Source organism: Dreissena polymorpha, chromosome 1 (genome assembly GCF_020536995.1).
Source record: "Dreissena polymorpha isolate Duluth1 chromosome 1, UMN_Dpol_1.0, whole genome shotgun sequence".
Lineage (NCBI taxonomy): Eukaryota > Metazoa > Mollusca > Bivalvia > Myida > Dreissenidae > Dreissena > Dreissena polymorpha.
The window spans coordinates 161,801,437-161,829,164 of record NC_068355.1 but is presented as its reverse complement, the minus strand read 5'-3'; the positions used below and the strand labels follow the sequence as shown (position 1 = coordinate 161,829,164).

Below are 27,728 nucleotides of genomic sequence, written 5' to 3'. Positions count from 1 at the left end.
ATAAACTATTTAACCGCATGCCCATAACATCACAAAATGTACACTGTAAAATACCTCTCGTCTACACATTGGCCACTGCATGAATACATGTAGCTACCACTGAGGGGAAACAACAAAGTTAAATTTAAAGCACTTAAATTGAAAATAAATTAAAATATTACAGTTTCAAAATTTACAAATGCAATCATTCGAATTACAATTTTGCGTAACAACAACACTTGTTATAATCAATTAAAATTTTACAATATATAAGGGACATATTAAAAGCCATTATACAGTATAATATTGCTAAATGTATTTACCCTCTGTAAATTACCTTCTTCTGGTACTATTAAATGTCATATTTTAAATATCAACTTACATGTATGTATGGCCTGTTTGTTTTTTTGTTTTTTCAAAAATACTGATGTAGTACAACTGGTATGCTTTTCAAGCTAGCAATTCATGTGACAAACATATCTTACTCCAGATACTTTATACTTGATTCCATGACTAACTAAATTTGGCTTATAACCATTTAAAATAAAAGACATTTGAACAAACATTGTGCTTAAACATAACATATATAATGTTTCACGCTCATGATATTTTAAATGAACAGATCATGATTTAATGCATAAGTGATTAAATAATCCTATCTGAGTTCATCGTTCCTGCTGGGTAATGGCCCCGTAATGCTGACAAAATAGCAAAAAAAATCAGCAGCACTTTATTGGTTTAAGTATTTTGTGTAATTGTTCATGTGAAAACCTGCAAAATACTCATGTCACAATGTGTACAGACAATTGCAATGTAAGAGCACATCATTAAATAATAAGCACAAACATTAACAATTTTATTGACACTGGTAATCAGATGAATCCTGATACATGTATATATGTCTCTTTTTAGGGGACTTCTAAATATTGTAATGCCCCTTTAAAATCTATGCACTTCAGATCAATGGCTTTATTAAATTAATTAATAAAATATTGTGTTCTCAAACATTTTCCTTTAAATATAATACCATTAATTTGTTAAATCACTTTTTGCAATAATAACACAAATAAGAATCAAGACCAGTCCACTATCATTCAAGTTCATAAACATATTACTTTCAGACGGGAGCTTATTTCATTCATGTACAAGATTATTGAGCCATTCATAAACCTTTTGCAATATGCCTCTTAAACCGCTAATCAGTTTACTTTCGCAGGTCTAATCTTGCTCAAATTAAATAGGTTTACTAATTAGCAATTAGTGCTTGCATAATTACTCTAATTAAATGTAAACTGTCAGACATACTATACTGTGCAAATACAATTCTTACCTGAAGAACTGACATAGTAACTATATTATTCCCATTTTGATAGTAAAAAATCTGGTAATTTCCCTAGTGAAAGTAACTGATTTTTCCCTTTCACTTTTTTACATGACCCGCCATGTGTGACTAAGGACGCTACGGAACGCTTTTGCTTTCTATGATGAAACCAATAAGGTGCTGGAAACCAATCACTGAAAGCAACTTTGTGCCATTGAGCCGGTAACCGATATTGTTAATATGGTGAATTGCGCATGCGTGTTGAATACAATTACATCCGGTTAATAACACTAATTGTGTGCTGTCAAAACATAAAAAGTTTATTGTATAAATATATTCGATATAATTTAACATGATCATAAAAATCAGTTGTGAGAAGATAAATTTAATTGCATAATGGAACAGGAGATGACGTTGTCAAACGTTTAAATTCATAGGAAATCTCTAAAATAGGTAATATACTTGTAAACACAGAAAATAATTTGTACTTAAAAGTCACTTAATAAGACTTGCATACTATTTTTTAACAACAATTATCAGCCTGTTGTAATGTTTTACTCTAGTTAATAACTGCATGCAAGAAGAAATTTGCGAGTAACAAGTACATATCTGTGTAATTATAGTTTTTATACTCAAACCTGTTGTATTCGCAGGTCGGATTAACTCGTGATATTTCATTAGCGACTTCTGGATTTTGTTTATTAACAATTCTGCATGACCTTCTTGTCAAATCTGACAGTACGGAGCGTATATTGATAAAAGGTGAATCAAGTATTTGACGCTTACTCATGGTAGTAAATTCAATCTAATGCAAAAACTTATCATCCAATTTTATTGGTTTATATTATACATTTATCTTGTTGCTTATTAATTCCTCTTTCAAAAAAATATAACTTTTAGTATATAACCATTAGTGCTGCAACAATACGCCAAAAAGCGTATTGCAATATATTGTCAGTTCAAAAACCAATATTGCAATATATCGCAATATATTGCTAACTTGTAGTGCTGCAACAATATACCGGTATATCGGTATATATCGCAATACGCAATCCGCATGTTGTATTGCAATACGATTTTCATTATACTGGTATGAAAATTTTACAAAAAGTCATTCACATTTCGTCCAGAAAAGCCATCCGAAATAATGATAACAAGGTAAACAAAACAAATCAGTGTAAATAATTTTTTTCGTAAAAATAGCATTCTGAAAAGTGTATTATACGGAGTAGCGTTGTTACATCGGAGCATTCGTTCGATGCTTTTGAACAGATTATCATTTAATTAATTGCGCACAGCTGTAAATGTTTCGTTCGATTCTGAATTAAGCATTATTAAATTTGTAATCCGAATTTCGGAAATACGCTTCCAAATTTTAATGCTAATGCGACAATAAAAATTTCTAGCGTCAAATAAAAAGTGCTTTATCCTTTGTCTCAATAAAAAGCGCGTGAAAATTATACAGACATGTAGAACGTTGCATGGAAAGTATGGGTGTATTTTGTGTTGTATAAAAACAGGAACATTATGTCAGGTGAATTACGCGTGTTCAGTGGAAAAAACGCCCCGTTTGGATGTTATTTCATCACATCTTTAAATAGTAACAAATGCCAAAATGTATTTGATACTTAAGAAAATTTACGAATAAATAATACCAAAATTATAACTTGCCAATTACCCGATAATCCCGTATATTCCAGTTTTAAAGCAAATTCTGGTAAATATTTACTATAAATGTGCTTAAGAATAACAAGAAACACAAACATTAGCAAATTTTCTGAATGATGAGTCAAACCCTATTGAAAATGAGCAATATCGGAGTTATAAGCCCAGAATTATCTCCCCTTGAATTTGAGAAAAAAAATGAAAATTCAGTTTTTCTATGTGATAAAGTCCATAATTTTCATCCAATTCTTGGCAAACTTGCACAGTGTCTTTGTATCAATGCGGACTCAAACTCTTTTTTAAAAAGAGCAATATCGAAGCAATAAGTCCAGAATGACTTTCCCTTGAATATGAGAAAATTTTGAAATCCCGCTTGTTTACGCAATTAATTCCACAGTTTTCATCCAATTATTTCCAAATGTGCACAGTATCTTTATATCAATGAGGACTTGAACCATATTGAATATGAGCAGTGTCACAGAAATAAGAACACAATAATCTCCCCTTAAATTTGAGAAAATTCTCCTCGTTTGCGCGATTAAGTACACAGTTTCCATCTTATTTTTTCCAAACTTGCATTATGTTTATAGCAGTAGAGCAATTCAAGCCCTCATGGGCCTCTTGTTTTTATTTTCATGTACTTTAACATTGGCCATAACTTTTGCAATATTAAAGATAGCAATTTGATATTTGGCATGCATGTGTATCTCATAGAGCTGCACATTTGGAGTGGTGAAAGGTCAAGGTCATCCTTCAAGGTCAAAGGTTAAAAAAAATATCCCAGGGAAGTAATAAGCCTTAAAGGGAGGTAATTAATGAACCAACCAAATTATGAGAAATGATACTTTTTTTAAATAAATCAAAGCGGCGCAGTAGGGGACATTGTGTTTCTGACAAACACATCTCTTGTTTTATGTTATTTGACATTAACCCTTAAAGCGCTGGAGCTGAATTTTAAAGGCCTTTGCAAACAGTTTGGATCCAGATGAGACGCCACAGAACGTGGCGTCTCATCTGGATCCAAACTGTTTGCTATTCTGATAGTATTCTTTGAAAAAGATCAAAGAAAATGCTAATTTTATAAATTCAGCAGACGACATTTTAGCAGAAGACAAATTAACCAGCATGCAAAGGGTTAACTTCTTCATTTCTACACATATTTAATTCCAATTGATACTGAACATCTCTTTTGACAATACGGTCAATCTCAACTAAGCATGGCCCCATTACCAACCCTGGGGCGCCCCCCTGGGTCAAACATGCGGTGTGGAGATACGCGTCGGCCTCTGCCGCTCCATGTCTAGTTATTAATGGATTTATAGCGATTTATAGCAAGAAATCAACATTTTATGTTTTACCACAGCGGGTTAAACCGTGTGGTAACTGAGTCACGTGACCGTTAACTATAGATCTTTTATAATTAGCGAACATCTAAGCACCAAGGTTATAAATTTTTATGTACCCACACAAGTCTTTTTAGCGAGGCTGTTTTTGGAGAAAACCCGAGCTATTGTCATAGCCAGCTCATCGTCCGCCGTCCGCTGTAGGCGTTGTGCTTAAACCTTAACATTGGCCATAACTTTTCAAATATTGAAGATAGCACCTTGATATTTGGCATGCATGTGTATCTCATCATGGAGCTGCACATTTTGAGTGGTAAAATTTCAAGGTGAACATTCTTCAAGGTCTAGGGTCGAAAAAACAAAGTCAAGGGAAGTAATAAGCTTTAATGGACATAGTTATCTGACCTGCACACGTATCTATTTTTGTTAAATATATAAAAGCGGCGCAGTAGGCGGCATTGTGTTTCTGACAAACACATTGTGGTAATAGGTCAAGGTCATCCTTTACGGTCTACGGTAAAAAATACAAATTTAAGGGAAGTAATAAGCTTAAAAAAAGGGAGATAATAATTAAATATTGAACATAGCCACTTTATATATTTGGCATGCATGTGTATCTCATGGAGCTGCACATTTCGAGTGGTCAATCACAGTCACGGTAGTGGCTTTTAATTATTTGCTACTAAAAATAGCGATTTGTTAGAGACAATTATTTTCAAGGGAAGTAATTTATATAATTATAAATCTCATATTATATATTTCCTTACCAAGAATTGAAGTTCTTTTCACAGTTACTGTACAGATTTAAAATTTTGATTATTTATAACTTAAATGATTGATTTGTAAAAGTTTTTTTTTAAATGATATAAATATTATTTCTTTGATTTTCATCACACACCTGTGGACTTATGCATTTATGTCCATAGATACATGATCAACTCTGGCTATGATATCTTTTAAACCACAGGCCTTGGCTGTCAGTGATGTCTGACATGGTCATAATTGACTGTGAGACCCCCCCCCCCCTGGTTGAATTGGACAAAATTCAAGGGAAGTAATAAGCTTTAAAGGGAGATGATTTCTTTACCTGCCAAATGATAAATAGCAATTTTATTTCAAAGCGGCGCAATAGGGGGCATTGTGTTTCTGACGAACACATCTCTTGATATAATTATCATTTCTTACCTGTTCTAATTTGTGAAGGCTAGTTTTCATTAAAGCGGGTATATACGATTTTTTTTATGTGTTTAATTGTAATATATTGATAAAATATGTTACAATAACACAAAATAGGCAAGAAAAATTATACCTTAAAGCCGAATTTCATAAAATGCAGCAAAGACAAATTAGCGCCCCGAGCCGATAGTGACGTACATATTTTCCTACAATAACCGAAGCATTCGTCTTTGTATTATAAACCGTTAAACTACGAGGGGTGTTCCAGAAGTTCGTGGATTTTCGCTATAACTTATTAGTTTGCTGGTAAAAGTCAATGAAATTTACATATTATACAAACCAATTATCATGGACTTTATATATTAGCTAAAAATGCATGAATTTCATAAAGCGCGTTTGAAACGCGTTGCCATAGAGACCTCAGTAAAGACATGCGGCGCACGCGTGTATTATTATAAGTATGAGCGTTACGCGAATTTAAATTTGGATTAAATGTAGTTGATAAACATAATTTAAGGCAAATTTCACGTTACAGCGCCTAAGTCCTCCTTACAGCCCGGATTTGGCCCCTATGGACTTCCGCGTCTTCCTGGAAGTTAAATCACAGTTGCGCGGTATTCGCTTTTCAAGTAAACAGGAACTTGCAGTTGCAGCAAAGCGATTCGTGTCGTCTTTTGACGCTGACTGGTATACAGACACTTTTGACATGTGGATTTCCCGACACATAAAGTGCATTCGTGTTGGAGGTGATTATGTGGAAGAGATTTGACAGTTGTTAACTTCATAACGTCATTGACGTTGAACAGAAACGTTACACATGCGTCGGTGTGCGCATTGTGCACATGTTTAAATCTCTGATATATATTTATTGTTTTATGTATTTCCATGATATTTGGAGAGTAGATTTGGAAAGGACGAAATATTCTTAAAATGCTATTTGTTTGTCCATTTATGTTACCAAATGAAAGTTATAGCGAAAATCCACGAACTTCTGGAACACCCCTCGTAAGTTTAGATGCACATCGTACATGTATGGTATACATGCTGGCGAATTCGGCTGTACAGCCGTTTTCAATTTCAGAATGAAATATCTGGCTTATTTCGCATTTTTCGACACATGTTCTTCTTAACTTTTATTTTAATTTATATTGAAATATATATATAATAAGTTTTTTTACACAGTTTATATAAATTCATAAATATTTGACAAAATCGTATATACCCGCTTTAAATACCAGTGGGCTTATGTCCATACATACATGATGAACTCTGGCTATGATCTCTTTGATAAACCACAGGCCTTGGTTGTCAGTGATGTCTAACTTGGTCATTTTTGTCTGTTTACAGTACTCCCCCCCCCCCCCCCCCCCCCCCCCCCCCCCGGTTGGATTGGAAAAATCCAAGAGAAGTAATAAAGCTTTAAAGGGAGATGATGTCTATACCTGCCAAATGATAAATAGAAATTTTATTTCAAAGTGGCGCAGTAGGGGGTATCGTGTTTCTGACAAAGACATCTCTTGTTGGGTCACTAGGTCAAAGGTCAAGGTCACTGTGACCTCTAAAAAAAATATTCTGACAAGCTTTCGTAGCCGAGCGTGGCACCCGTTATGCGGTGCTCTTGTTTTAAATTATACTTTCATTTCCTGGCCAATTTTTACAAATTATATATCTATAATCATTAGAAAGCCTTCATTACGTGGGTTTCAGATATATAAATATATATTATGTTTTTCTTCTGATTTGGGCAGCCCGGCGAGTTATAACTTAAACTTTTGCAATTATCATACCGTTTTGGAGTTTTAGAATGTAGATTTACGGTTGACATGTTCGTACTATATACCCATTTATAGCGTTTATATTTGGAGTTCAGTTTTAAAAATTACATCTTGCTTAGGAGAATAGAATTCTGTATACAATAGAAAAAAATGGTTTAAAAAAAGTAAGGAATGAAGGTGGAAGAAAGTAGGGCGCAGTCCTAACGCACCGAACTGATGCTACGGTCTTGGGGATTATGCTTTTGTTTAGATACTGGCCATTAAATTTCCTTTGCCATTATTATAATATTTTTTATGGAATATTGAAATATTTTGTTCAAAAAACATATCAATAAAGCTAATTATTATTGAAGCTAAATAAATTAATGATTTCAGCTCTTGTTTATAACACAGAAAGGGTGTTAATTTTATGATGAGACAGCGTATATAGCGGACACTCTTCATATTTTTTTGGCTTTGCATACTTCAAATAAAATGGGTGTCAAAAACATACATTGTTGTTTATTTTCAAAAAGGTAATTATGTATACTTAGATGAAAGGTCATTTACCATAAATTATCAATTAATTAAAATTATTAAAAGATTTTTGAAAATCACAGCCGAAAAATATGTTGTTTATAATATAAATAAGATGTTGTACTAAAATTGTGTGTGTACATAGGTTAGAGGCTGATCTGACAAGGAATAACATTTGTGATTGTATCTATATCAGGGCTCACGCAACTGGGCAACTCGGGCGATTATATCGCCGCGGCTTTCCTGTAATCGCCCTGATCAACAGCACCGGCGATAACCACTTCGCCCTAAAATCTGGCAATTATCATATCCGCAGCGCTATCAAAGTTGCTTCTGTTTATTACCGAATACACGCCGACGTCAATCAACTGACCGAATCGACGAAACTCCGCCCCCTGGCGTAGTAAATTACCTATTGAGAATTGATAAGCAACCATTCACAGCGCTCGTCATACAGGTATTTGGCAGGGTTCTCCCCTGACTAATCAGAGCGTGGGTTACAAACTCCATTTCGGCTAATAGAAAACATGTCGACACCGGGCGAGCCACTTTGTTAATTGATGACAATTATCGCATTCAATGTCCCCAAAACAATGTGGATTAAAAGAATGTCGGTCTCTATGTATTAATTGGTATCTGTTCTTGGTAGACAGGTATGTATATTTCATGCTCCTCGCCCGTATTGTCCGTTTTTCAAACCGTGAAAACTTGCTTTACGCGAGTAGTAGATGTCTTAAAATGGTCCAGGACGGGAAAAGATGAGTTGATGCCGACGAAAAGTGCGAACAATTAACGTATGTCCCCTATTATGACGAATCTTTATACTCATTATCTTGGTCATGATCATTCTGAATCGAGAACTCGGACTGTTAACACAAAATTAACTCGGACTGTTAGCATCAACATACTAAAACAATATCCCGGAAAGAGAAAAATAATGCATTTAATATCACGCGTACTTTCGTTTGACAACTGATCATGTACGATGTAAATTTAGTTTTATAGCTGATTCGTTCATACGACACACGAGCACTAACTCCGATCCTTATAAAAAAGACAGTTCCTCTGTCTATCGCAACCGTAAATTTAGTTTTAGTGCAGATTCGTTCATACGACACACGAACACATATCGAATATAATACTTTTTAAGATACTGGCCTAAACGCATCAAACACATTTTCGCATGACGCGGCTATGAAAGAGTGATTTAAATGTGTCGAAAAAAATCTAGGTAGATCAATTACCGCGTCGTTGCGGTAATGTTTGTGAAAGTTGTTATTGTCATGCAAACTCGTTGATTTAATCCAATGTTTAATGTTAGCAAGTGTTTGTTTTTTAATTGAATTGTAAACAAAGAGTCGGTTAAAGTCTTCGGAAATTTGCACTCCGTGTGAATTGACAGTTTGACGTCATCAAAGAATAGCCGCTTCCTGTCTGAAGCAATAATGCGACAAATTTCTCGCCGACAAAATTGGCTTCCTTTGTCTAGCAATCAACATGCCGAACTAATCGTGTGTTTGTTCCTCATTGATAATCGTCCAATTAAATAATAGCACGTGCATAGCTCCGCCTTCGAATCTTTTGCAGAGAACGGAGGTGGAGTTTAACGGTTAATTGAACAAGTGTTTTACGCAAGTTGAGTTCCGATGTGCCGAAATTATTATGGCGGACGCCCGTGTTTACAAAATTCCTAAACGCATATATCGTAAATAACCGCAGTATTTTATTAGATTATTTATACTATTTTATCTACTTTTATATCGGGTTTGTTTAATATAATTAACATGTTAAACATTATTAATGCGTCACAGACTCGGAAATAAATTTGATAGGGTCGCAATTTTACTGACGCTGATTTTCCTATTGTCTGTAATTTTTACCCGAAATAAATCTTGAGAAGTCCTTGAAAGTCCGCAAGCTAAATTATAAGTAAAAAACTGCTTTTTGTACTGAGCTGAAGTGCTCAAATTCAAACATACATGTATATATTGAGTTTTATGCTTTGCTCTTGTGTCATATGTATGAACTGATAAATAAGTGCTTATAAAACTGATTTTTCAACAATATTTTCATATGTTTTTATGCTTTTATATTTTTGTCAGTAATAAACTTATTAAAAGGATTGATTTTGTTACTTTAATTCATACACATTAACAGGTCATGGTTCACAATGGTCCATCGGTGATCGCAAAAGATCCACTTCTCCCTAAAACTGCCCCACTTCTCCCTCTCCAGAGCTTAGGGAGAAGTGATTTCTCCCAAAAATTGGAGTCTAGCTTGAGCCTTGTATATATAGAAAATGGTTTCAATTCAATATTTTTAGTTTAGATTTGTTAATTGTTAACTTGATTACATTCAGATTTAGGGTATCATTGGATTGGTTGTTAACTAGATTACATGCATATTTAGGGTATGATTGGATTGGTTATGACTTGATTACATGCAGTTTTAGGGTATGATTGGATTTGGAGCCAGCCCTTTCCTTTCGAAGTAAATGAAATTTAACTACTGTCCTTATCCTATTAAACATTCTCTCCATATTAAACTCACTGCCTTATGTAAAGTAAAATGCATGTTAAGTTGTTTGAACAAAATAATAGTGCCTCGCATTTTCCTTGTGCCAAAGGCTAAGTGAGAATTTAATACATTATGTTTAACTTGACATACCTATTTGATTATTTTACATGCCGGTAACTTGACATAAAAGCATCTGAAATAATTTTGTTTATCTTATGGTTAATACTCAATTGTCAAACTATGATATTGATTGTAAAACTTATAATGTCTGTTTTCAAAATAAAATTTATTTGAACTCTGGACTTTTAACATGCAGATTGATATGCGTTGTTTAAAATGTAGAGCCAAGTGATTAAGACTTTTGTTAAAGCTGAAATCGTCACACTTATTGTTTTAGGTTATAATTTTTGTCCCCTACTGGTGAAACCGGAGGGGACTTCAGGTTTGTGCTCTGTGTGTCAGTCTGTCACACTTTTCTGTATCCTGCGATAACTTAAAAAGTTCTTCATATTTTTTCATGAAACTTGAAACATGGACAGATGGCAAAATGGAGATTATGCACATCAATTCATTTTGTTCCTGCATAAAAAATTGTGGTTGCTATGGCAAAAAATGTAATTATTTTATTTTTTTTTACTGACAATGGTGGAGTTTCACCGGTAGGGAACCATATTGCTTGGCAATCTCTTGTTTAGCTTTTTTATTAATGCCAAATAACTATATATTAAGATATTCGACTTTAAATATGTCGTTTACATAAACCATTTAACCGTTGAAAATAATCAACTTTAAATATGTCTTTGTGGCCTTGAAACTGACTAACACTGACAAAATATGTACATTATACTATCAAAGCAAAAAAAAAGTAAAATATGCTTTCTTGGGACAGCTGTTTTTAGCTGGCTGTTTTCGGAGAAAACCCGAGGTGTTGTCATAGGCAGCTCGTCGTGTCGTGTCCGTCATCATACGCGTTGTGCTAAAACCTTAACATTTTGTCAAGGTTTTGGCTCTAAAATCAAAGTGCTTCAACCTACAACTTGATGAGTTCTACATGCCACACCAAATTTTGGGTCACTAGGTCAAAGGTCAAGGTCACTGTGACTTCTAAAAAAAATATAAAAAAATAAAAAATTCTGTCAAGCTTTCATTTATTCAAAACTGCACCCACAGCCTAGCTTGGCACCCGTTATGCGGTGCTCTTGTTTAAGTTAAAGTGTACACGTCGAAAAAACTGTTGTACTTCATTCAAGCTCATCCTAAAAATGTGGGCTATGTCTTATTTCCTTTATAATAATTGTTTATGTCTTTATTTCAGCATTTCAGTAAAACGTCTCAGCCATTTTGATGTGATTCGTTGTTCAGCGTGGACGTTCCTTTACTGCTGCAATGGCCACCATGCCAATGGAAGTGGAGGCCAGGCCAAAGATGTTCATTGGGACGAGGGACTCGAGGCCTGCCTTTAGACACCCCCATCACACTAATAAGGCATTTGATTACCTTAATGTCATGAGAAAGTAAGTATTTAATGTGTTGATGATCACAAACGTGAAATAGTTTCTTCAACATATACCGAATTAGTAAAAGATTACATTTTTCAGTGCTTTGAAATTATGTAATCAGTATATATTAATAGACATGATTATTCTATAAATTTTGTTTTTGAGTTAAATTTCAATTTCTGTGAAGTAAGTATACATTCCAGTTAAGCACTTATTTTATTATATCAGATGTTTTTGGCACACATTTGTATTTATCTATTTAATTTCAGACAAAATGTCATGTGTGATGTTGTCCTGGTGGCAGACTCAATAGAGATTCCCTGTCATAAAGTTGTCCTGTGTGCCTGCAGCCAGTATTTCTACGCCATGTTCACTGGCGATCTTGCTGAGGCAAAAGCCAATCGGATTATTTTACAAGAAATAGACTCTTCAGCACTGGTGCTATTAATAGACTTTGTTTACACATCAGAAATACAGGTTACTGAAGAAAATGTGCAGGTAAAGTAAACCATGGAAGCACTTACAATTGTGCATATTTTACAACTGAATGCGTATTTAATGCTTATGCACCATTGGCAAAACTTTTGTAATGGCTCTGAACACATGCAAGCTTGTTGTGTTTTTGTGTGGATGTTTCTTAGTGATACATAGACTATCCCTACAATGTGTTGAACTTACCTGGTTACTCACAATGAAAAAAAGAATCCCTGATTTCATGCAATTTAAGATATTATTGGTCAGTCTGCCGTTGTTGTCTGTCATCAGACATGCAGCTCACAGTGTGCACCTCGTTACACCTCTAGAATCCACATTTTTCATCCAATCTTGATGGAACTTGGTCAGAATTTTTTCTATGCCATAGATAGGCCGAGTTTGAATTTGGGGTGCATGCATCCAAAAAGTAGGTAAGCAGGTCGAAACCTTGTTTCCAATCTACAGGCCACATTTATGACACAAACATGATTAAACTTTGTCAGAATGATTATCTTGACAATATCTAGGCGGAGTTTGGATCTTGGTCATGTGTGTCCAAAAAATAGGCTACCAGGTCAAAGCTTAGGAAAGCTGTTACCACTCTGCTGGCCACATTTATAACTCAATCTTTATAATACTTTCTGGACATTTTCTAGGACAAAAAAGCATCAGTTTAAATCCTAGATAAACCTATTACCACTAGAAAAGCTATATTTATGACTCAATTTTATGAAATATGGTAAGAATGTTTACCTTTACAAAATGTGATCCAAGTTTGAATCTATTTTAATTGTTTCCAAAATATAAGTCTTGTTTTTCACACTTGACTGGACAAATCTGTTTTGGCTATACAGTACATACGATTTATAACAATGTTATATTCAGTTGGTTTCAAAGTGCGATATACTATTGATATTTAATTGATCAAGTGATCATTTGATGTTTTCAGACATTGCTGCCAGCAGCCAATATCCTACAGATGACAGAAGTGCGAGATGCGTGTTGTGATTTTCTTCAGTCACAGTTGCATCCCTCAAACGCCCTCGGAATCAAGGCTTTCGCTGATCTTCATGCTTGTTCAGATCTCTTTTCGTACGCCAATACATACTGTGAGCAGCATTTCACGTAAGAAATCCATTCATGATACTTCTAGGAATCAGCTGTGTCTTGAGCTTTGGTTACTAGTTTGTGAAAGCGTTAATGCTGTATGTCTTTTAAAAACATTTTACAGATTTTTGTCTGTAATTGATCTGGTCCAAATTTAAACTTGTGTGGTCTTTTTGAAATTTTAATGCATCATATGAAAAGCAACATTTTCATTTGTGCTGATTGAAAAATATTGTGAAAATGATATATTTGGGAGCATGGTTTATGAAAGCAATGGCAATTATAGTATTTTAGTTATTTAAGCTCAAATTTCTTTTGTGACATTCTTTTGGTATCGAAATGCCTTCTTTTAAAGGATGCAGGGCTATTAGTCTTCTTGACGCTTTAGTACTGTTAACAAAAGTTGTATTGCGCTAAATTATCATAAGTTATTTTGTGTGCACCAAATTAAAATTACAGTGTTTTATTTATTACTGAAAAACTGCAGCTAAAAATAGTAGAAACGCTCATTCATGCCAAAATAAGACAAATGAGAAAAAAATGTTGGAGCTGACAGACTTAAATGAACAATTACATCTCTGTGTAAATGTTCTTACTGTTGTTTTGTGGATGTGTATGTTGAATATAACTGAAACACTGTGAGAGCTCTGGGATCTGACATACCTGTAGTGATATCAATGCAGTGTGCACTCTGTTCCAGGGAATTGTTCCGCTATGACGAGTTCCTATCACTGCCAGTGGAAAGTGTGAGCAAACTCATATGTAGTGACCGACTCACTGTCACCTCGGAAGAACAGGTGTATACATTTATACGTTTTATTTAAACATTCAAAGCCTGTTCTTGTAAACAAATAATCATTTGCATGGCTTCTTTCTACGCAGTTTGATTAGAATGAAAACATTATATCCAGATTTCTGTTTGTTTACCCAACTGTTAAAAAAAGTGGAGTATTTGGATTTATCCTTGGTTTCTGACTATGTTATCAAGGTTTTAATAGCTTTTTTAATTAATCGCGGTTGTGTGAGTTTTTTGTAACAAAAAATAATTTGTGATAACTAGGAAAATAATAAGAATACCTCTCACTTTAGACACTACTTAATAAGTACTGGGTATACAATTTTTACCTGGTCTGATCTAAATTTTTTCCATGAAGGTGTTTGAGGCGGTGTTGTCATGGGTGAACCACGACCGCAGCAGCCGACAGGAAGTGGTCTCGCAACTCATGGAGAATGTCCGTCTGCCGCTGATGTCCCAGGAATATCTCGTTCAGCACGTGGAAGAGGAGCCCCTCGTGAAGACAAACAGTCGCTGCAAGGACTTCCTGATAGAGGCTATGAAGTTTCATCTGCTGAAGGGAGAGCAGAAGGCGATATTCCAGACACCACGAACCATACCAAGAACTCCTCTTGGGTTACCTAAGGTAAGATATTATTATTAAATAGTCACAAACTAGTAAGCTTGTGTTGATTAAGTTTTTTTATTTGTTTATATCGTATCAAAGCAATACTCTTTGTACTTATCTTTTTTTGGTGTTGATGAAAAATGATTTTTTGAAACCTTTATCAAGGGATTTTGTTGTTGCAGCAGTGTAAGGGAGGGGGATGGGCAGCTTTCCATTTTTATTCTACACCCATTTAACATATGGTCCCTCCTTTCATTTTTATTCTCCACCCTTTTAAGATGCGTCTTCTGTCCCTTTTTATTATGCCCCGGTACGGTGGCATATAGCAGTCCCACTGTCCATCCGTCCGTCATTCCGCTTTCCGGAGGATTTTTATGCAACGCTTTCAGATATTGAGCTGATTTTTGGGATGCAAGTCGACCTACATGACCTACAGATGAAGTGTAAAATTCATTTTATTCCGTTGATTTTTGATGAAGATAAGGGCCTTGGACTCTAAATTTTTGTCAAGGGAAGCAATAAGCTTTTAAGTGAAATATTGTTTTCATTTGGCAGGTACAATGTGACATTTTCTCTATAATAACTGTTTTTTGAAGAGTATTTATGCAATGCTTTCAGATATTGAGCAGATTTTTGGTATTTGAGTACATACATACATACATGACCTACAGATAGTGTGAAATTCATTTTGGCCCATTGATTTTTGGCGAAGTTATGGGCCTTGGACTTAGACATTTTCTCAATAATTATTGTTTTCTGGCAGTTTTTTAATGAAATGCTTTCAGATATTGAGCTGATTTTTGGTATGTGAGTTTACCTACATGAACTTCAGATGAAGTGTGAAATTGGATAAGGTCCATTGATTATTGGCAAAGTTATGGGCCTCAGACTTAGACATTTTCTCTATTATAACTGTTTTCCAGAGGGTTTTTTTATGTAATGCTTTGAGATATTGAGCTGATTTTTGGTATGTGAGACTACCTACATGACCTACTGATGAAGTGTGAAACTCATTCCAGTCCATATATTTTTGGCAAAGTTATGGACCTTGGACTTATAAATGTTCTATATAATAATTGTTTTCCAGAGGTATAATTGCAATCATTTCAGATATTGAGCTGATTTTTGGCATGTGAGTCCACCTACAAGACCTACAGATGAATTGTGAAATTTGTTCATGTCCATTGATTTTTGGCAAAGTCATAGGGCATGGACTTATAAATTTGCTATATTTTAACCATTTTGCGGATGTTTTTAAGGCAACACTTGTGTGAAATTTGTTCCAGTCCATTGATTTTTGTTGAAGTTATGGGCCTTTGACTTAGAAATTGCCTCTATAATAACTGTTTTCCAGAGGATTTTTTACGCAAGGCTTTCATATATTGAGCTGATTTTTGGTTTTTGAGTCTACCTTCATGTCTTACAGATGAAGTGTGAGTTTCCTTCCAGTTCGTTGATAATTTGCAACATTATCGTCCTTGTTTTCTGTAAAACAGCTGCTGTTAGACTTCAAAGTGCAGTAGGGGGCATTGTGTTACACAAACATGACTCTTGTCTCTTAATGTTATGGTAAATGCAGACACACGCAATTTGTTATTGTTTATTGGCTAATGATGATTTTATAAAGTAACATAATGTATTACTTTATATGAAATTTAATTTTACATGTATTTGATTAAGAATATTCTTAATGCAATAATGCTGAATGGATGATCCTATATAATAAATTAAGTGAAAACAACATAAACATACAATATGCAATTTTAACCATGTGAAGATTTTTCACAAAATATGTCACCCTGCTGTTCTTGAGGCCCCTTAGCATTTTTTAGTCTGGCTAAATTCTTTCTTTATCACGTAGAAATAGGAAAAAGCTAATTGTTTAAGTTTATAAGTTTAACTCGCATGAGTTCATATTTACCAATTTAACATATTAGATCGAAGAAAAACAATACAAACACTATTTTTTCTTGTTCATGTACAGCAAGGTTAATTGGGAACTCGTTTTTAATTTTATTTTACTTAAAAAAAACAACGTTCTTTGAATGCATAAACAATACATTGCATACTTAAATTTTTATACAATCCTCATATTCACTGTCTGCATTCATACGTGTTGAATACTTCATGGCGTCAGAAAACAACTTTTTAATTTATAGGGTACCAATTGGCTTTCTGTCAAAAGACCAACATATGAGCACAAAAATAGGTCTTATGCCATAAGCGACCAGCATTGATTCAGACGAGCCTGCCCATTGCCACAGTCTGGTCAGCAACTACCCTAGCAGCCAATAAGACAACATAACTTTGCATTTGTATAGCTATAAGACTAGTGGACAGTGCATCTTTAGACAAGACCGCTCAAATCTGCAGACTGTTCTTCAGATACACAGACAGCTTGTGGCATAAGACCAATATTTGCATGATGCCGCCAATACAGAATACCCGTACAAATCAGAAGTAGTGATGTTTATCAGAAAAGTTGTATCATAAATAAAAAGTCTAGCCTTTAATTTACAGGCTTGGCACTAACACAAACAAATACTTCACATAGACTGTACACTTTCAGGTGATGCTTGTGATAGGAGGACAGGCCCCAAAAGCAATACGCAGCGTGGAGTGTTTTGATTTCAAGGAAGACCGCTGGTACCAGCTTGCAGAAATGCCGTCAAGGAGATGTCGATGTGGTGAGAATGATATTTACATCTTGAACTGGGGCCAAATCTTGGCCAAGGATTATATTAAACATATTTTGACTTAATAAAAAATGTTTATGGCTAGAAAAGATCATCAAAACTGTGTTGTTTTAAAATGTTACTACATCTTGTTCAAAATTACAAGTTATATATATATGAATATTGTACAAAGTTATTATGCTCTTTACCAATCTTGTACAGACTTATACTTTTCTAATTGGTCACTTTTTGTTTTATTTTGAAGCTGAATCATCCCAATTACATATTTTTTCCATGTACATTTCGTAAATTAGAGTCAAGGGAAGGTCATCTTTTCAAGTTTGTTGTGAACTCGTTTCTTACAACTCGAATAGTGTCATTGGTCAATAGAAACATCATCTTGTCATAAAAAAAGTTCTAAATTTGAATTATATACCTCACAGAGCTTTTACAGGCGACTAGCAATTAGATTTTTTTTCAATTATTTACAATTTTTTACTTTGTGTTCAGGCGTTGCGGTGATCAACGGTATGGTGTATGCTGTCGGTGGTTTCAATGGGTCCCTGCGTGTGCGTACAGTGGACATGTACAACCCCCTGAAGGACCTCTGGACAAGCTGCCCTAACATGGAGGCACGACGAAGCACCCTGGGGGTAGCTGTTCTCAATGACCTCATATACGCTGTCGGGGGATTTGATGGCTCATCAGGTTCTGTTAGTTTAATCACTTGTCAATATTCTCTACCATTGATTATTCAATGGTCTAATATATTATCTTGGAAAATATTTTCTCAATTCTAACATTATCACTTTTTTTTTAAAGCTATTTAATAAGAACTATATTTCATCATTCCTGGCTAGTCTTTCTACACTTATATTGTACAGTTCACAGTGGTGTTTCAGTGAATCATTCCTGACTAGTCTTTCTACGCCTATATTTAACAGTTTACAGTGGTGTTATAGTAAATGAGTCATTTAATTCAAAATTAAATTAAAAAAACTGCGGCTAGTTTTTTTAAGTAGATAATATATTCCACTAAATAAATATTTTTGTTTCAATAGATTAGTAACAAAAAGCAATGCAGCTGCATACATTTAGCTGTACATTTCCAAAAAGCACGTTATTTAAAATATCATTCATACATATTGCTGCCCCGTATCATGCTTGCATCTTTCAGCTTTAATTCCAATAATGACATCTTTTCCCTCTCTTTCAGGTCTCAACTCTGCTGAGTGTTTTGATGTTCGGACGGGAGAGTGGCGTCTAATTGCCAATATGAGCACTCGCAGAAGCAGTGTAGGGGTGGGAGTACTCAACGGTACGTACTACACAAAGGACAGGCATACAATTTGAAATAAAAATTATGCTCTTATTCAAGAAGCTTTGTATCCGTTTGTTTGTGGGTAGGTATGTCAGTCCATATACCAATTTTTATGTCCCCCACCACTTAAGTGCTGGACATAATGTTTTTACCCTGTCTGTTGGTTTGTTTTTTGGTTTGTTTGTTTGCCCCAACTTAAACATTTGCCATAACTTTTGAAATATTGAAGATAGCAACTTGATATTTGGCATGCATGTGTATCTCATGGAGCTGCACATTTTGAGTGGTGAAAGGTCAAGGTCATCCTTCAATGTCAAAGGTCAAACATATGGGTCAAAATCGCTCATTTAATGTCACTTTTGCAATATTGAAGCTAGCAACTTGATATTGGACATGCATGTGTATCTCATGGAGCTGCACATTTTGAGTGGTGAAAGGTCAAGGTCATCCTTGAAGGTCAAAGGTCATATATATGGGGACATAGTGTTTCACAAACACATTGCTTGTTTCTTTGTGGTTTCTGTAGAGATGCTCAGACCTACTATCTTGCAAATTGATGTGATGGTAATTTTGAAGGAAAGAAAAGCCCCTATTAATTTTTAAAAGCTTGTGATATGGGATTGTGTCATGTACATACAAGGTAAATGGCACAATTCAAGGTCAACTTTTAAAACATTTTAATGTCAAGATAGAGCAAATACGCGCTATTGCATTCCAGTGATTTTTAGCTAAGAGTTGTGAAATAAATTTGCAGAAATATTTTTTTTTTAAATAAGACAGTGCAAAGCTAGGAAAAACCTGTTGGCTATCTATAACGTTAAGATCAAAGAATTGCTAATGTGTCAAAACGCTATGTGAGTACTCTTGTTTGGTTTGCAGGAAAGTTTATGCAATCTTCTTCTGTTGCAGGGTATGTCTATGCAGTGGGTGGATACGATGGTGCCTCTAGACAGTGTCTCAGCTCCGTAGAGCGCTATAACCCTGTGGATGATGTCTGGACCATAGTGGCTGAGATGTCATGCAGGCGCAGTGGTGCTGGTGAGTTATGCTGCATATAAAAGTCCCCAGAGAACCCCTATCCCCCATACCCCAAAGATTAAATTAAGCATAACCTGTTTATTGCATGGTTTATATAAAAATAAATATTAAAATGTCTTAAATGATGTTGTCATAAAACCCCTGAAGGGAAACCTTTCAAGCTCAGAAGTATTATAGTGCATTATAGGACTTTGCAATTACATAGAATTATATAGCATTATATAAAGATGAACACATTTTTCCATGGGTTAAAATTTTGCCGAGTTGAGGGGTGAAATATATTTTATAAACCTGAATACTCTTTCAATCCTCTCTGCGCGGTCTGGTGCTTGAGGCGATGGCAAGGGAGCCCCACTTTGGTCTGTCAGCTGCTGTTGCGGGTGCTGTCTGTAGAGTGAGGCCTCTGTTTTTGAGCTCTCGCTCCACAGTTCGGCGCCACGTCACTTTCTGTCGTAAACGGTTTCTTTTCCCCTGTTGAGTCCATCTCAGTGCCACCCTGGGTAGTGGCGTTCTGCAGACGTGGCCTAGCCATCTCCATCTCCTCAAAGCGATGGTCTCAGCGATGCTGTTTGCGCCAGCTCTTCCAAGCAGTTCCATGTTCGTGATCATGTTTGGCCAGAAAACTTTCATGATCCGGCACAGGCACTTGTTCTGGAAGACTTCCAGTTTGCACTCGATGGTAGCAGTGGTCTTCCAGCACTCAGACCCATATAGAAGGACGCTCAGCACATTGCTCTTGAAGACGCAGAGCTTGGTGTGGATGCTAAGACTTGTGGTTCTCCAGATAGGCTTCAGCATTTCAAAGGCTTGGTTAGCTTTGCTGATTCTCGTGTTGATCTCCCTTGCACAGTCTCCATCTGTGGTGACCTTGCTGCCTGGGTAAATGAACTTGTCCACTTCTTGCAAAGGCTGGTCGTTGATGGTATAAACCTGTATAGCGAAATGCTTTTCAATAGTGTTTCCTTTGAAATCTTAGGGTATTGTTTTATGTATGATATTTTTAGTGGTCTTCTACAAAGTTTTTTCAAATTACTCCAGGGTAGTCAAAACTTGCGAGCATGGGCCTCATCATAGAGTTAATATAGTCCTTACTGATTGGAAATTCATAAAATTCGTATATAATATTAATGTGCAGGTGTTGGAGTGATAGACGGAGTGCTGTATGCAGTAGGGGGTCATGATGGACCACTGGTACGGAACTCTGTGGAGATGTACAACCCCGAGACCAACATCTGGACGCCACTGGCCGACATGCACAGCTGTCGGAGGAATGCAGGTTTGCTTGATTTTTAATTCAAGTGAAAGGGGACCATGAATATATGTTATGTTATAAATGTGCACAGTAAAGCTTTCACTGGATTGCAAGTTGGTTTGGTTACGTTTGTTTGTCAAGCAATTCCAAGACACATGTTCACTTAGTTCAGATCAAATATTCACGCAGCGCAATTTCCATATTGTCATAGTCCATGTACTGTGCCAATGTGCAGGTTGGCCTGGAGCTATATGACTGCATATGGCATCATACCCATTTTTGCATGATGCGTCTCATTTTAATTGTAAGTAACGTGTTACAGATAATCAAAACTTAATGATGTGTATTGTTTTATATTGAATGTTGAATATGATTTTTAAGTAGTTTTGTTTCAACTTCAGAAAAAAATTGTATGCAAAACTTGTTCTGAAGTTTTGTAACACTCGATTTGCTATTAAATGTGCATTGTATTGGCATTAAAGGTAAAATCTGTAATAGTTTTTAATGTTCATCAAAATTCAATACCGGTAGACATAATGAATAAGAAATGGTGATCTATATGTAAACACTATGATCCTTAAATTCTTGTTTGAATATTTGCAAAATTTGTATTTGTTAGCAAATGCTGTAATGGCTCCCTAGATTTACATGATCAGTGTTTTGCGAAGTATCATTGTTGCTATAAATGATTAAAAAACAATAATTATTGCACTTGTTTCAGCTATTGTATTTGTAAAATGTGTACTTATATACTTATTTTTCTGCAACTATTTGGTTGCTTATATACTGGTAGCTGTTATTAGGACATATTCTATATGGCATAAAGTATCTTTTTGCCCAAATGCACTCCAAAAGTTGCCAATAGATCAACTGTTTAAAGTCTAGTAATAGCTTAGAAATTAGGACTTTGCATTTGTGTTATATTTTTTATTAAGAAGTTTATGTTTGGAATTTGGTTTATGCAAATTTAAAAGCAATTGTTCAAACTTAATACATCAAACTATTGAAACAATCCGGATTTAGATTAAATTGATGGTCGAATTCCCAATTTCACAAGTAAATGTCATTATCTCAAACTGTTGAGAAAATGCCCTGCATGCTGGCTCTATATGTTGATTTGTGTACATCTTTGTTTATCACTCACATGTTACATGTATGTTGTTTATATCTTTCAGGTGTTGTGTCTAATATTGGATTGATGTATGTAGTGGGTGGGGACGATGGATCTTCCAATCTTGGGTCAGTGGAGTGCTATGACCCCAAAGCAAACGTATGGACCTTGCTGCCCTCCAGCATGATGACAGGAAGGAGCTATGCTGGGGTCACAGTTATAGACCGGCCATCATATTAAATGGCATATGGTTTCTACTAATATTAAAATATCTTTGAGCATTAAGTCAAGATGAATCCGTCTGTTGTACATGTGATGATGAGGAGACAGACTTAGCAGAGTCTTGACATTTCAGTTTTTCTTGTGAAGATGAACCAAAGAAACTACACACCAGCAAACAGAACGTACACCTGTTATTCGTACTGTCATCTTAGCGTAAACATGGTTTTGTTCTTTATCAAAACCAGGGGCTGCCACTCAGTTCTTCATTACTAAAGTCTTCATGATTTTTATTCTAAACTTTTTCAAACCCTTTATGCATTTACAGATGTTTAATTAAAATTATTATTGAACTTGTCAGAAAGGTATGATCAACCTTCTCATGTGATCATTATGGCCCTCTTGCTTGGAGAAAACATGTACAACTTAAAAGGTATAATGATACAGGACATTTAGATTGTTTAATGCATTTTTATTTGCAACTGTTTGGGTAAATGTCATGCACGCATACATTATCAGTGAATGCTTTCTTGAAACTGATTAGCTTAATTACTCTATGTTTTCGAACACTATAAGTTTTCGGATACCCCTTTTTTTAGCAAAAAAAAATATTTTTCGTGACTTAATTTTTGGACACACGAGTTTTTGTCCATAATTAATGTCTCTAAGTTTTCGGACAGTATATTTTACAGCGCTATTTTACCAAATTTCAGTCCTGATTTCGATATCTAATGACACTTCGATCATGGGGTTTTAAAACCAGATTATTATCATAAAACATGGTAGGTGCATGCCTGAGGGCAACGGAACATTACATTTGCGTTATTGGGTAAATAACCTTGTAAACCGGTATAAAACAATGGTTTCGCCCGATAGCATAAGCGTTATGACAATTACCAGAGGTAGTGCCAATTACCGGTAACAGTTCAATTATCTACCGCAATGGCACTACCCCTTCTCAGTAAAATAACTGTGACAAATACTAAACGCTTCAAAGTGTGATGCACCCTATTGCAAGTTTTATGAACAATGGAAGGTGTTAGACAACAACTATCAGATATGAACAAACAAAGAATTCATAGTTTGCTTTTTTATTGCGTTAATTACAGGTTCATACTAGCGAGTATCGGTACATCACATGCTCATCTTTGAATTCGTTGGTCAAAGTACAACCTTGTAGTAACTTTCTGTCAAATAAATTAAGCATTTAAAATTAAATTATTTAAAATGCAGTGATTTATACTACACGGCATGGTATTTTACAAGCGCATGCTATTTCTGGTAGTCGGTGATACAATTGACGCTATTTTCGGACACTTCAGTTTTCGACTCTAAGTTTTCGGACACCTGTATTTTGTGAATTTTTTTTGTATCTAAGTTTTTGGACACAAAAAAATAATTATTTGTAAGTGTCCGAAAACATAGAGTAATTACGGTACCCTGTATAGGGTAATTTCCTCAGAAATCATGTTGTTAGAAAGATATATTATTGTATTGTCATTTTTGTACATGTATCAGAGAAGACTTATTTTCTGTATTGTCTGTGATACTGAATTCTAAACTGTTCTTTTAACTGTTTCCAATCAAACATGACAATTTGCCAATATATAGCCATTTACGTCTCAACAGCACCCAGCTATGGGTTATTGATACATTACAATTCATTGATAACCACATATACATGAACTTTGCAAGCGTGTCAAAGAACTCTCTTGTTTGTTAATTTATGTGAAATTTTTATAACATTATTTTTGAGTTCATTAATTAAATAAATCAGTAGATTGTTGCTTGCCAGTGATCAATCCAATCTAGAATATCTTTACCCATACGGTTCAGTCAATTTTTTGTCACAGATTCAAAAGAACAAAGTTTATCATAGAGCAACATAATAGATTGTCTCATACTGGAGATACAGTTTTGTCAATGAATCATATTGAAAGTCTTAAAATGATCAACTGTTACAAAGCAAGGCTATTGAATATCATTTAATGTGTTTTTTTCTGAAGTTTTTTTTTGTTACATGTGGATAAATTATCAAATGCATTCACATATATAACAGTCTGGATGGAAAAGTGGACATGATGATATCCATTTAACACAAATGACAATTGTTTGTGCTCATCTAGCGACAAGCATTTATTATTTTCTAGTTCTATACATGTAACCATTACCTTGTATGGAGCTGTATAGTTCCACAGCTAAAGTCTAACGTCTGGCAATTTGAGGAATGTACTGCCATAAAATGCTCCAATCTGTTAACTCTTCCAGTGCTGGAACCGAATTTTGAAGGCCTTTGGAAACAGTTTGGAGCCAGATGAGACGCCTCAGAACGTGGCGTCTCATCAGGATCCAAACTGTTTGCTATTCTGATAGTATTCTTTGAAAAAATCGAAGAAAATGCTTATTTTAGAAATTCAGCAGACAACATTTAAGCAGACGACACATTTCCCAACATGCAAAAGGTTTACAAGCCCCTTTAAGCTGTTAATAATATTTCCTCAGTATATAAACATATATAACCTATATGTGTCTTGTTCTGAGAAAACTGGGCATAATGCATGTGCTTAAGGTGTTGTCCCAGATTAGCCTGTGCAGTCCCCACAGGCTAATCAGGGACGACACTTTCCGCTTTTATGGTATTTTTAGTTCAATGAAGTTCCTCCTTACCGAAAATCAAGTTCAGGCGAAAACTGTCATCCCTTATTAGCCTGTGCGGACTGCACAGGCTAATCTGGGACGACACTTTACGCACATGCGTTATGCCCAGTTTTCTCAGAACGCCACTCATATATGACACATATTATTGTTGAATATTTGACACTAATCATGATTTTATATTTTATGACTGTGCTACCTGAAGGTTACATTGTTGTATTTATAATTATGTTGTGAACAATATTTATACAATAGTGTCAGTAATTTCATTATCAATTCAACAGTGTAATAATGCTCCTCATTTGCTGTGTGTTTTTTTAGTGAAACATTTAACTATGTCTTTGTTTGATAGAATAGCATTTGTGCATGATATACTTTTATGTTTATGTTAATTATTTTAGCAAGGTCTCGCTTGAAATATTTGCAATAGACTTAATGTCACTATTTTGTTAAATAAATTAATGATAAACAAGTGATCTGGTGCTTATACATTCCTAAAAATCCCTTTAAAATATCATTGTCATGTCATTTTAAAGTGCTTAACCTTTTCCCACTCAGTAGCAAAGTGAAAATGGCTATGTGCAAACAGCATAAAACCAGAATAGCTGTTGAGTAACTCACAGTCTGTTCAAGTTTTATGCTGTTTGCTGCTCATCAGTATCTAAGGGTTGCCAATTAAGCCTTTAAAACTTGAATCTAGTAAGAAAGGTCTTTTATTAAATATAACTTTCTAAGGGACTACAAATGTGTCAAATATCTATCTAAATGTGGTAAAGGGTTAAAACAAGAGCCTTGGAACTGATTTGTCATTACTTGTCATGTGGTATAATATGTATAATACTTCTCAGCTGCTTATGGTATTTATAAATTATTCCATACACCCCCAGTTTACTGGTTTACTGTTGTAGTTGAGCAATAACCATGATCTGGGAGATTTCAACTGAGATATTAACAACCAATCATATTCATACATGAATGATGTACTCTCTAAGCAGCTATGTGTATTTGCAATTAAACTAACTTCCTTCATCACTTTCAGTACAACCCAAAGATTAATTGGTTATTCTTAAATATAGCATTTATTTGCAAGTATAATATGCGTTTTAAAGCTACATAAATTGCCTGGCCTTATGTCCATAATACCCTTATGTTTATTATGAAATTATTTTAAAGTGTTTGTTAACTATTGACAATTAGCTAATTAATGTTCCCTTAAATGTGTTCGGTAAAATGGACAGTTTTTATTTGTGAACGTTAGCTCACAAATAATGTAGAGGCAATTTTGCAAGGCAGTCTGCGTTAAGTACGCGGACTGTAACCTCTGCCTGAATGGATAACTGCAGTAAAATTAAGCAGACGAAGAATGCTAGGAGTGTCTGCTTTAACCACCGCATCTGCCTGTTAATAGTTTCCACTGGTACACTACATAGTGTGTATGTATTCAAAAGTATTTAACAGCTTGTTAAACAACATTGGTCAGTCTAGTGTTTATCATTGAAATCTGTACATATTGGCTGCTTTCAGGGAAAACGGGGCTTAATGCATGTCATAAAAGATTAGCCTGTGCACACTGATTAGCCTGTGCAATGTGCACAGGCTAATCAAGGACAACACTTTCTGATTCTGTGGTGTTTTTGGTTTAAAGAGAGTTTCTGGTACTGGAATGACAATTAATGCATATGGATTAAGCCCTGTTTTCCTAAAATGAAGCTTAAATTATCTTTTTAGCTCACCTGATTGCTCAGCTAAGCTTTTGTGATCGGTCTTTGTCTGTTGTCTGTCCGTCCGTCCGTCATCTACATTTGGTTTGAAAACACACTTTTTTGTCCGATCTTCATGAAACTTGGTCAGGAGATTTGTCCCAATGATACCTCAATCGAGTTCGAAACAAGGTCATGCTGGGTCAAAAAATAGGTCACTAGGTCAAAAAAAAAGAAAAACCTTGTAAACACTGTGGAAGTCACATTTCATGCCTAATATTCATGTAACTTTGTCAAAATGTTTGTCTTAATGATATGTTGGTTGAGTTTAAAAGTGGTTCCTGTCTGTTGAAAAACATGGCCGCCAGTGGGCGGGGCAGTTTTCCTTTTTTGGCTATAGAAAACATTGTAAACACTCTAGAGGCCACATTTCATGTCCGATCTTCATGAAACTTGGACAGAAGATTTTTTCCAATTATACCTTGATTGAGTTCGGAACTGGGTCATGCTGAGTCAAAAACTATGTCACTAGGCAAAAAAAAGAAAAACCTTGTAAAAACTGTAGAAGTCACATTTCATGCCCAATCTTCATGTTACTTTGTCAAAATGTTTGTCTTAATGATATGTTTGTAGATCAAAAGTGGTTCCGGTTCGTTTAAAAACATGGCCGCCAGTGGGCGGGGCAGTTTTCCTTATTTGGCTATTGAGAAACCTTGTAAACACTTTAGAGGCCACATTTCTTGTCCGATCTTCATGAAACTTGGTCAGAAGATTTGTCCCAATGATTTCTCGATTGAATTCGAAACTGATTCATGCTGGGTCAAAAACTAGGTCACTAGGTCAAAACAAAGAAAAACCTTGTAAACACTGTAGAAGTCACATTTTATGCCCAATCTTCATGTAACTTTTTAAAATGTTTGTCTTAATGATATGTTGGTTGAGTTCAAAAGTGGTTCCACTAGTCCATTGAAAAACATGGCCG

The 27,728-nt window shown here is 35.1% G+C and overlaps 1 protein-coding gene across 1 annotated transcript; it reads left to right on the top strand.

Moving 5' to 3' along the window:
• Window positions 1–1,576: 1,576 nt before the first annotated feature.
• On the top strand, window positions 1,577–25,519 carry LOC127858689 (kelch-like protein 2). The gene is made up of 12 exons (XM_052395916.1): window positions 1,577–1,753; window positions 11,608–11,806; window positions 12,061–12,289; window positions 13,215–13,390; window positions 14,073–14,169; window positions 14,527–14,793; window positions 17,345–17,462; window positions 17,961–18,158; window positions 18,667–18,768; window positions 19,681–19,809; window positions 20,945–21,085; window positions 22,237–25,519. Exons 2-12 carry the CDS (start codon window positions 11,679–11,681, stop codon window positions 22,410–22,412), a joined length of 1,761 nt encoding a protein of 586 aa, XP_052251876.1. The 5' UTR covers window positions 1,577–1,753; window positions 11,608–11,678; the 3' UTR covers window positions 22,413–25,519.
• The last annotated feature ends 2,209 nt before the right edge of the window (window positions 25,520–27,728 follow it).

Bases quoted from the DNA above. Each gene is read 5' to 3' on its own strand.
- LOC127858689 (XM_052395916.1), top strand. From the start codon at position 11,679: ATGGCCACCATGCCAATGGAAGTGGAGGCCAGGCCAAAGATGTTCATT. The intron at 18,769-19,680 runs GTACGTACTACA...CTTCTGTTGCAG, and splicing joins AGGGGTGGGAGTACTCAACG to GGTATGTCTATGCAGTGGGT. The intron at 21,086-22,236 runs GTTTGCTTGATT...TATATCTTTCAG, and splicing joins CAGCTGTCGGAGGAATGCAG to GTGTTGTGTCTAATATTGGA.